The sequence below is a fragment of the Bactrocera oleae genome, chromosome X, assembly GCF_042242935.1.
Source record: "Bactrocera oleae isolate idBacOlea1 chromosome X, idBacOlea1, whole genome shotgun sequence".
NCBI lineage: Eukaryota > Metazoa > Arthropoda > Insecta > Diptera > Tephritidae > Bactrocera > Bactrocera oleae.
Window position 1 is genome coordinate 22,108,337 of NC_091541.1, and position 12,504 is coordinate 22,120,840.

The 12,504-nt window shown below is 36.3% G+C and overlaps 1 protein-coding gene across 1 annotated transcript; it reads left to right on the forward strand.

Moving 5' to 3' along the window:
- Positions 1-1,295: 1,295 nt before the first annotated feature.
- Positions 1,296-3,116, forward strand: LOC138858108 (uncharacterized). The gene has a single exon (XM_070112571.1). It carries the CDS (start codon positions 1,296-1,298, stop codon positions 3,114-3,116), a length of 1,821 nt encoding a protein of 606 aa, XP_069968672.1.
- Positions 3,117-12,504: the final 9,388 nt, after the last annotated feature.

Sequence of the window (12,504 nt, forward strand, 5' to 3'; positions counted from 1 at the left end):
GTCCGTACAAACAAAAATGAATATTGATGAATTAAGTGAGCACATTACAATCGATGGCAGTCTTACAGCCCAACAGCAAACTGTTTTGTGGGACGAAGATAAATTCTTTCACATCGCTCCAGGTGAAAATACGATCCCAAAGAGTTTACTATTTGATAAATACGCAGAGGAATTGTCGTTTCCAGTCATTTACTTAGGGCAATTTCGTGTATTCCGGGACGATATTACAGTGACACCATTTATGATGGCAACCAGTGAATTGCGTCGTTCTGATAGACGGGGCGTGATACCAAATAAACTTCTTTATACGGCGATGAAGATATTGCGTCTGAGGATTTGTAATGGTTTAAAGATAGGGTTCAAACACATCAGCACAAACAACAATATCTCTAAAGAGCAAATTTTATCAGAAGATTATATTAATATCTGTTTAGAGAGCTAGCTTAGCTTTTATGAAATCTATACCTAATGTTGCGGGATCTGTTTGCAATGATGCGCCAGTTGAGAAAACCAACCATGTTTTTGACTATTAGCGCTAATGAAATAGGGTGGCCACATCTTTTACAGCTTCTTCATAAACTTAAAAATGAAAGAGAAATACTGACAGATGAGCAGATTGAAGCATTAAATTACTTTCAAAAAACAACCTTGGTTAATGAAGATGCCGTATGTTGCGCAATTATTTCAATAAGCTAGTGAATATCATCATGATAATTTTACAATCCAAGAAAGTAAGTCCGTTTGGAAAATACAGACTTGTAAATTACTTCAAACGTATTGAATTTCAACATAGAGGTAGTCCGCACGCCCATTTATTATTATGGTTAGATAATGCACCAAAGGATGCGTTAGATAAAAATTATGAAGAAGCCATTACCTTGATTGATGCTCTTATCTCAGTTAGCTCATCAGAAGCTTCTGAACACATAAAACTTCAAACTCACAAGCATACTTTTACTTGGTATAAAAAGACTCGAGCGAATACTCGGCAATGTCGATTTGAGGCGCCTTTCTTGCCTATTCGGCAAACGACCATTGTTATACCACTAGAGAAAGAAAATCCGGAATTGGAAAGACTAAAATTACGATACAAAAATATGCGAAAGAACTAACAAGATGATGACTACGACAACATTGAAGATTTTTATCAAGCTAATCTCATAATATCTGATGAAGATTACATAAATATTTTACGAGCTGGAATAACTCAACCGCGAGTATTCATAAAACGGCAACCTTCGGAAAAATGGCATAATTGTTTTAATCCTTTTATTCTAAACGTGGTTGGCTCCAACATGGATTTTCAATTTATCACAGAAGAATATTCATGTGCCCAGTGCGTCGTTGATTATGTCAATAAGACAAATAGAGGAATTAGAAATTTGCAACAAAAACTCGTCGAGATTATGAATGAAAATCCAGATTTTGATATTATAGCTGCAACTAAGAAACTTAGTGTCAACGTACTCAATAGTGTTGAAATGTCAAGTCAAGAAGCTGCTTGGTTTTTATTACTGGAGCCCATGTCCAAGGCGTCGGTATCTATTGATTATATACCGACTTATTGTCCACAACAGCGCGAACGAATTAGAAAAACTCTAAAGGAACTAGAACAACTTGATGATGATGATATGCGCATATGGAAAGAAAATTGGTTCGACAAGTACGAAAAGAGACCCGTTGAACTTGAAGACATCACTTTAGCCCAGTTTGTTTCACGGTATAATGTCACTGCCAATGGAAAGGTTAAACTACGAAAATTTCCCAAAATTCTACGGTATCGAAATTATGATATGGGAAAAGAAATATCAGAATATAAGAGAGAAATGGTTACTCTGCATGTTCCTTTCAGGATTGAAGAAAATGATATTCTATCAGACATGAAATTTCTACGTATTTTTGATGAAAATGAAGCCGTTATAATGGAGCGAAGAAATGAATTCGAATCTAATTTAGATATTGCTAAAACTATGGAAATTTGCGCGCAATTATGTCGGCAAGAAATTGAGCTCAACGATTCACAGGATTGTCGAAATCAAGTAAATGTAGAAGAAATTCGTGATCCGTATCAACACCTTCTTCAAGATCCTAATTCAAGAATCAACGATGACGTTGTAGGAGCGGCGATGAGTAAGCTCGGAGCAGTATGGAAAAAGAAAGACAACTTGATGGAGACTCAAGAATTTCTCGAGTTGATGAGAAAATCAAATGCAAAGCAGTTTGAGTTGGCGCAACATATTATATGGTTATTGAATTCAGAAAATCCACTCGCGTTACAATTATTTTTAACTGGTCCTGCTGGATGCGAGAAAACATTTCTCATTCAGCTTATTATGGAAATTTGCAATCGTTTTACAGATACGGATGGTTATTGTAACGCTTATCTTGCATGTGCATCTACAGGAAAGGCTGCAGTTGCTATAGGAGGCACGACTGTTCATACAGCATTTAAAATCTCACTTTCGAAATTTCAATCACCATTATCAAATGAAATCAAGGGCCTATATAGATCATTATTCAAGTACGTTAAGATGATAGTAATTGATGAGATCAGCATGATCGGGGCAGAAATGGTAGAACGTATAGATTCAAGACTGAAAGAAATAACTGGCAATTTTAATGCTGCTTTTGGTGGTTTACATATAATTCTCATCGGTAATTTGAGGCAATTGCCACCCGTTAGAGCTACTCCTATTTGGAAACAAAAGATCCAACGAGTCGATGGTCAGCAGTTGTGGAGAGGAATCGCTTTTTATGAATTAAACGAAGTAATGCGACAAGAAAATTCTGAATTTTCATCACTGTTGACAAAGATTGGTAATGGAGATCAGCTGGATGAACAACAATTGCTAATGATTGAATCAAGGTTTTGTTCAGATGGAGAATCGGAAGAAGGCTGTCATAGTGGAATTCGTTTATTTAATGATAACCATTCAGTTGATAGTTATAATTTAAGAATGTTAAGCTCATCTGATGAAAGGTCAAATTCCATTGCTGATGACGAAATAATAGGATGTGATGGTGATCGCGAAAAAGAAAGAGTTGCTGGAGTGAAGCTTCATACACTCAATACAATCGACACAGGAGGATTACCATACGGAATTTATTTGCTATAGATAAACCGTACATGATAACAACAAACATCGATGTCGCCGATGGTTTAGTTAATGGGGCAGTTGGTAAATTGTCATATGTTGAGTTGAATACTCAAAATGAAGTACTGCGAGTTTGGCTTCTATTTCCAAAAGCAGTTGTTGTTAAAGCTCGTGGAAAAGTAGCTGGTTACGCAAACGCAAAAGGAATCAGTACAGAATTAGTTCCTATCAATCGTATATCTGCAACAGAACCTCTTAATCGAAATAAATCCATCCATGCGGAAAGAATTCATTTTCCACTTAAGCCGGCTTGCACATTGACTATTCACAAGTCACAAGGGGGAACATTTGATGAAATTGTGTACAAATACAGCAAGACACATTCACAATCTTTGGTCTACGTAGCCTTATCCAGAGTCACGTCTCAAGAAGGCCTTCATATTGTTTCTACTGATGCCCGTCAACGTTTTTATCATGGTAGACAACGTAATGAAACGATGCTTCTCTTGCGAAATGAGTTTGCCAGGCTTTCTACGGTTCATCTTACTACGATTGATCAAATTATTCTCAATAAAATGAATGAAGGAAATATGATTATCTTTTTGCCTTATTGCCAAAGTCTCCGAGCACATGCACGGGATCTTCGAGGAAACATTATACTGAAAGCACATATTTTAATGTTATCAGAAACATGGCTTCGCAACGAGGAATCGATTGAAATTGACAATTTTAAATGTATATCACAGTTAAGACGACCAGAAATTATTCGTGGAGGCGGAGTCAGTATTTACCAACATGTTAACGATTCACGCCATGTGCTTGTTGGTAACGATACTTACTTAAGAAATGCCCAGAAATTCAGCCAAACTCATTCCAATTTGGGAGACATAGGTATGTGCTGCGAGATGTATTTTACCTAATGGTCAACACATTGTTCTCGTTACAAATTATTTTTCCGTCAATCAAAAAGTTACCGATGTGATAGATTTTATTCACGCGACATTGTTAGCTTATACTGAGGGTGGATCGAAGCTATTGAAAAAACAGTATCATTTACTGCCACTATTACTGAGTGGCGATTTTAATATAGATTTTAACAAAAATGACGGATTGAGAATGATACAATTTTTAAAATCTGAATTTGATTTAGATATTGCTTTTAATAGAACACTATGGACGACGAGACTGGTACAACCATTGATGCGGAGTTTTCACGATTCGTGAACCATGTATCTACTAAAGTTCACGTGTCATATTTTAGTTACCATAAACCTCTTGTCACAGTGATTAATAATAATGCCACTATAAATTTAATTAATATGTAAAATGATAATAATAGTTCATGATAATAAAACAAGATTATTAATACAATAAGTGAATCAATCTTCCTAATGATATATACATGCAAGATCTATTTGAATGTAAAATGTTCGATGCATAATATTGCACCGATTATTATTGAAATTGTAAATAAAGTAAAAATATAAATATGCTCTAAGTATTTTCATGAGTGCGGTTATTTACCCTAACATGTGATTGTCTTTTTCAATGCGCTTTAATTAGCTTCTGCTGTATGTCTGTTTGTAACCGATACTTTTGACTTGTTTTGTACCTGTTTGTAAAAACTATTGGTGAGGAGTCAACTCCAGTCGTGCGTCGGAGCTGCCACACACACTTTTTTTTTGTTTTTTTACTTTCAATTTGTAAACAAAACTGTGAACAAATTGTATGTTCGGTAGGCGATATTTGTTCTTAATCAGTCAATCCTTCATTTAATAATTTTTTTTTTTTTGGATTTCATCATGGCTTATCGTAAATCGCTTACAGGGAGAGTACAGAAACAAAGAAATAGAGCAAATATGCAATTGAGTAGAACACGAAATGTAACTAATACTAACGGGTGTTTTTTTTGAGGTATAGAACTTTAAGTTGGCATTACTGTTCAAGATGGCGACCGATTTAGCAGCTGTCAAGTGATTTATTCTCAGTTTGGTTTGGCAATTCATAATGAATAGACTCACGCCTGAACAACGCTTGGAAATAGTGCAAAAATGGGCCAAACAGAGATTGCCGTTGTTCCCGATTTTCATAAGCGAATTTTGTTTTGCGATGAAGCGCACTTCTGGTTGAATGGCTACGTCAACAAACAAAACTGCCACATTTGGAATGAAGCTAATCCTCAAATGTATGTCGAAACACTGTTACATCCAGAAAAACTGACTGTTTGGTACGCTTTATGGGCAGGTGGAATCATTGGTCCGTACTTCTTCAAAAACGATAATGGCCAGAACGTTACAGTCAATGGTGATCGGTATAGAGCCATGATTACTAACTCTTTCATTCCTGAATTGATCAACCATGATGTCCAAGAGCTGTGGTTCCAACAAGACGGCGCAACATGTCACACAGCTCGTGCCACAATCGATTTATTGAAAGACACGTTTAGTAACCTCCAATTTTTAGTTTTGGACCTGTGAATTGGCTTCCAAGAACTTGTGATTTAACACCGCTAGACTACTTTCTGTGGGGTTATGTAAAGTCATTGGTCTATGCGCATAAGCCACAAACTCTTAACCATTTGGAAGACAACATTCGCCGTGTTATTGTCGATATACGGCGATAAATGTTGGAAAAAGTCATCGAAAATTGGATGTCCAGATTGGACTACATCCGAGCCAGCCGTGGCGGTCATATGCCAGAAATCATATTAAGAATGTAATGCCTAAGATTATCTTTCGGATAAATAAAATTCATGTCAATCGAATAATCCATCGTTGTTTAATTGCAATTTAAAGTTCTATGCCTCTAAAAAACACCCTTTATAAGTTTAAATTTAATTGAAGTTGATTATAATAGAGATAGTAATTCAGCTCCTTTTCGAAGTTCGTTCAAATGTACATAGGTTGAATATACCGCCTAATTTTAATCCCTTCCATATTAGTTCTATGAATTTGATTTGTAGGCATTGTATCGCTGAGCATCTTGCTTTAGAGTTTACAAACCGTGAAACAAATTTCGTCACTATATGAACAATTGTTTTCTAAAACTTTCTTGAGATTTTGTTCGAACTTTGTTCAAATTTTTCAATAAAATTTAATTTTCTATTGGTCGAATTTCAACCACTGGCGACCATAGCAGCTAAAATTACACGAAAAATAATCAGGGATTCACACTAAGGTTCCATAAATATTTGAATAACCCTAATACTCCGCTAGGATTTAGAAATCAATCCAATACTTCATTTAGTAACAGACTGAACTTGCCACCTAAACCACCGACCCCGATGGATGTGGACCAGTCAATGTATTTAAGACAGATTTGGTGCCTTCCAAGGCAATCAACCACCGAAACGTCCGCTGATCTTGATACTATTAATTTTTTTAATAGCACCCTCTTCGCTGTTTTATTACGAATTTAGAACAAGGCGCGAATACACAGTAGATAAACAATTCAAAGTATTCATCCATAACGATGAAAATGTAATGGCAAATTGCCCAAAATATAAATATAGCGCAAAAACAGCGGGTATCACACGAAGTCGGAATCAGAATTCCGCATCTCTCGCTAAAACAACCACAATTAAGACTATATTTCGCAGCTCTTGCTAGAACAACAAAATAAAATTAAAAATATTATTATAAAGTGTAAAAACCTTTTCGCCGATCCCGATGAAAACCTCACCTACAACACTCTCGTAAAAGGTGAAATTCAGACAACAACCGAAAACCCTGTTTACACCAAACCATACTCGTAACCAATGGTGTTAAAAGAAGAAATCAAACGCCAAATCAAAGAGCTTCTTGCTTACGGAATATATGGATCGTTAACCAAAAATCAGATGCTTCCGGTGAAAAAAAGTATCGAAATGTCGTCGACTATCGCAAGCTCAATTCAGTTACGATCCCCGATAAATACCCTATACCTGAGATTAACGCGGTCCTCGCAAATCTGGGAAATAATAAATTACTTACTGTCATCGATTTATGAGTGAGATTCATCAGATTTCCCTTGGTTAGTGATAGAATTGAATAATTCTTTACCGATTCATTTAGAGTGAGAGTGAGAGAAAGAAAGAGAGTTTTATTGTAAATATAACAAGAGTAATCGAAATAGTAATATATGCTATACAAATTTCAAATTTAATTAATTTCTTCAATTTGTACATTATCTTCTCTTGGAGCAAGTTTAGGTATAGCGGGTAGTATGGCTTTATGGTAACTGAAGTAAAAAACATAGGTACGTGATTCTAAATAGTGTAGATTTTGGGAGAATAGAGCATCAATCGTTGTACCTGACTTAGTCGTGGCAATTTTTCAGTCGTTATTCATATCTAAACTAAATTTTACTCGAGGAAAGTGAAGTAGTTGCATAGACGCATTCTCCGCAAAATTTACATTAAAGTCGCCATCGAGAAGCAATATTATGTGATCATCACCCTTGCCCAGGAGAAGAGCACCGCCATGAGTGTACATAACTCTGTATGAAATACATGATATCCTCAAATGTTTTTTGGTTAGAAGATATGTATGTTTTTACATTTATGCAGTAGAAAATGGAATTCCCTATGAAAATAATAAGATCAGATACATTTTTCATCTAGAAAAATTAATACCATATTGAAAAATCTAATTTTTTAGAGGAAAATCGCAATTATCTAAGAAGCTATCAACTTTACGTAACTTTACTAATGGACCTTTTTTGTAGAGAATTAAATTTCCCATCGATATAAGGTAAGAAAAAAATTTTCCAAAAACTTTTAACTTTAACTGGATTTATAATTGGAAAATATTTTCGGTATTAATAATGAAAATTCTAAAAAACGGATATGACTGCCATGGTTGGTTCGAATATAGTCCAATCTGGACGTCCAATTTTCGATGACTTTTTCCAACATTTGTGGCCGTATATCGGCAATAGCACGGCGAATGTTGTCTTCCATATGGTTAAGCGTTTGTGGCTTATGCGCATAGACCAATGACTTAACATAACCCTACAGAGAGTAGTCTAGCGGTGTTAAATCACAAGATCTTGGAGGCCAATTCACAGATTCCAAACGTGAAATTAGGCGGTTACCAAACGTGTCTTTCAATAAATCAATTGTGGCACGATTTGTGTGACATGTTGCGCCGTCTTGTTGGAACCACAGCTCCTGAACATCATGGTTGTTCAATTCAGGAATGAAAAAGTTAGTAATCATGTCTCTATACCGATCACCATTGACTGTATCGTCCTGGCCATCATCGTTTTTGAAGAAGTACGAACTCCACCTGCCTATAAAGCTCACCAGTCAGTTTTTCTAGATGTAACAGTGTTTCGACATACATTTGAGGATTAGCTTCACCCCAAATGCGGCAGTTTTGTTTGTTGACGCTTCATCGCTAAACAAAATTCGCTTATGAAAATCGGGAACAACGGCAATCTCTGTTTGGCCCATTTTTGCACTATTTCCAAGCGTTGTTCCGGCGTGAGTCTATTCATGATGAATTGCCAAACCAAACTGAGAATAAATCACTTGACAGCTGTTTAATCGGTCGCCATCTTGAACAGTAATGTCAACTTAAAGTTCTATACCTCGAAAAAAAACACCCGTTGCAAGCATTAGAGACACTTAAAACACCATCGTACCTATTGCGTAATATAAATAATTATTTGTATAACAGAGTACTGCTGTTCCTAGCTGTTTTAGGTACCTTTACAAATATGGTCACGATGTGATAGAAATGTGTTCATATTGTGGTTATGAAAAAGAGAATGCTGAACATGTATTTTTCCACTGTCCGACATATGACACAGATAGGAAAAATTTAGAAACCCAAATTTCGGAGAGAATAATGCAAGACAATACAGTGCTACACATGTTGCGGACAAAGCAGATGTGAAACTAAGTTAAGCAATGGGCCACAAAGGTTCTTCAAGAGGCTAGAGCGACTGCGATAGAGAGAGTCAAACAGCCACAATCAGTATGATAATTCCTGAGACGTTCTAGCCAATAGGGTTAGCTTGCTCTGCGATGTAATACCTAACGGTAGCTCCGCAGGGTCATTCACGTCAATGCTACGAGTCATTTTCTTGAGATGTTTTTTTAGTGGGTAAAAGCCTCACACTACTGTTGTAAGGGAAACGGTGTGTTTCGATGACTTTTTACGTCTCGCTACAAACAAAAAAAGTATTGTAATGCGACCATGATAAATCACTCTGATGCGGCCAAAGAAGTAATTTTCAGTAAACAACGGAAAGTATGAATTTCTCCGATTACCTTTCGGTCTCGAAAATACTCCGGCCACATACCAAAGAGCACTAGATGATATCCTTCGTCAAAATATAGGAGCAAGATGCAATGTTTACATCGATGATGTAATAATATTCGAATAAACGAAGAGGAACACTTCAAGAATATAGATTTAGTATTTCAAACTTTAGTGAATGCAATTAGATAAAAGTACGTTTGCAAAGGAAGAAGTACAATTCTCAGGATACTTAATCAGCTCAAAAGGGATAAAAACAAGTCCTCAAAAAGTAGAAGCGGCAGCTAAATTTCCAGTCCACCAAAAGCGAATTATAATAGAGAACTTTCTATGATAACATGGTCTGATTATAATGATTATAACGGTAATATTGAATTGAGTATCTCGCATTTTAATAATACTATTACGAAATTATTTGAAAAGTATGTTCCAATAGTAATTGTTAATAAAAGTAAAAGTACAAGTCAGTGGTTTCCGTTTATTTCCTCATCTCAGCATGGATTTCGTAAAGGGGAGTCGACTCTAACAAACTTGCTTGAATTTGTAAACCAAATATCATTACCTTTTAGGGGACATACGCATACGGATTAATGTTATATACACGGACTTTAGCAAAGTTTTCGATAAAGTAAATCTCTCGATTCTCATACTGTATAGAATCGTACCAACTTTGTAAATTTCAAAAATTCACTCACTACCACGTTTTTAAAATATCTGTTATAATAAGAACAAAAGTGGACTTGTAGTTTAAACTTTAATTTAAAAGGTTATTTTCTTATTTCACAACAAATTATTTTAGAAAAATATATGGGTGTTCAACACCGAGTTCTTCTCCAAATGAAGCGAGGTGACGTGAGGATCATAAAATTTGCTTCTGCCAAACAACCGTGTCACGCTGCTGTCCTGTTGTCCATCCTTTTTGTTGAGTAGGGTAGTGTACAGGTACGGTGTATTGTGTGCGAGTGTGGTGTCATTGACTATGGTGTTTTCTAATTTGTGGTGTATTGGTGATTATGTGGTGAGCAGTATTAGGGTGCGCCAGTTTCTGCCGTGTAGAGTGGTGTGTGTGTGGGGGAGGCGTATCTCATTTATACACATACATAAACTTGATCTCCTGGGCTTTCAGCCAAGATTTCTTCAATGGGTAGCTTCTTATTTTTATAATAGAACACAACGAGTGATATTTAAGTATACTTGTACTTTTTACGATACAATTAATGTCTCTTCAGTTGTTCCGCAAGGTAGTTATCTTGGCCCGATTCTGTTTTTGTTGTTTATTAACGATATCTCTTCTGAAATAGAATTCTAAAAAATTTTACTACACGCCGACGACGCGATGCTTTTTAAATCATACACTTCAACTGATGAAAGGTGTCGGTTGCAAACAGATGCTTGTTGTGATAGAAATGATTTGCCATTGAATCTCAGTAAGTGTAAGACGATTCCCTTTTCCCGTAGATCTGTGCACCCCTCTCCTGATGTAACGAAAATAGCCTAGAGCAAGTTTTTTCTTTGTTTATTTGGTAATTAATATGGACCCTAAGCTTAATTTTCGTCTTTATATTGATACCATGGTCTTAAAAGCAAAAGATGTCCTCAGTTTTGTTAAACGTTGGTCTAAAAAATTTAAAGATCCCTATATTACTCAAACACTTTTTACAACTTTGGTTAGACCTATATTTGAGTATGGCTATGTTGTATAGAGCTCTAGCTACCAAATCCATTCTGATAAGTTAGAGTCTGTTCAAAAACAATTTTTACCTTAGAGCATTTCTAATGGGATTCTATGGTAAGTCAGAGAAGAGGCAGTTAAGACCTTTACTGTTAAATCCTGTAGATCAAATTTCGAGCTAAACCAACCATTCCGCCGTATATGTCATATTTTTATACTCTCGCAACCTGTTGCTACAGAGTATAATAGTTTTGTTCACCTAACGGTTGTTTGTATCACCTAAAACTAATCGAGTTAGATATAGGATTATGTATATATAAATGATCAGGATGAAGAGACGAGTTGAAATCCGGGTGACTGTGTGTCCGTCTGTCCGTCCGTCCGTCCGTGCAAGCTCTAACTTGAGTAAAAATTGAGATATCTTTATGAAACTTGGTAGACATGTTTCTTGGTACCGTGAGACGGTTGGTATTGCAGATGGGCGTAATCGGACCACTGCCACGCCCACAAAACGCCATTAATCAAAAACAAATAAATTGCCATAACTAAGCTCCGCAATAAGATACAAGACTGTTATTTGGTGCACAGGATCACATTAGGGAGGGGCATCTGTTTGGTCCATTTTTGCACTATTTCCAAGCGTTGTTCCGGCGTGAGTCTATTCATGATGAATTGCCAAACCAAACTGAGAATAAATCACTTGACAGCTGTTAAATCGGTCGCCATCTTGAACAGTAATGTCAACTTAAAGTTCTATACCTCGAAAAAAAACACCCGTTGCAAGCATTAGAGACACTTAAAACACCATCGTACCTATTGCGTAATATAAATAATTATTTGTATAACAGAGTACTGCTGTACCTAGCTGTTTTAGGTACCTTTACAAATATGGTCACGATGTGATAGAAATGTGTTCATATTGTGGTTATGAAAAAGAGAATGCTGAACATGTATTTTTCCACTGTCCGACATATGACACAGATAGGAAAAATTTAGAAACCCAAATTTCGGAGAGAATAATGCAAGACAATACAGTGCTACACATGTTGCGGACAAAGCAGATGTGAAACTAAGTTAAGCAATGGGCCACAAAGGTTCTTCAAGAGGCTAGAGCGACTGCGATAGAGAGAGTCAAACAGCCACAATCAGTATGATAATTCCTGAGACGTTCTAGCCAATAGGGTTAGCTTGCTCTGCGATGTAATACCTAACGGTAGCTCCGCAGGGTCATTCACGTCAATGCTACGAGTCATTTTCTTGAGATGTTTTTTTAGTGGGTAAAAGCCTCACACTACTGTTGTAAGGGAAACGGTGTGTTTCGATGACTTTTTACGTCTCGCTACAAACAAAAAAAGTATTGTAATGCGACCATGATAAATCACTCTGATGCGGCCAAAGAAGTAATTTTCAGTAAACAACGGAAAGTATGAATTTCTCCGATTACCTTTCGGTCTCGAAAATACTCCGGCCACATACCAAAGAGCACTAGATG

Excerpts from the sequence above, each read along its gene's own strand:
- LOC138858108 (XM_070112571.1), top strand. The coding sequence starts at position 1,296 with ATGGATTTTCAATTTATCACAGAAGAATATTCATGTGCCCAGTGCGTC.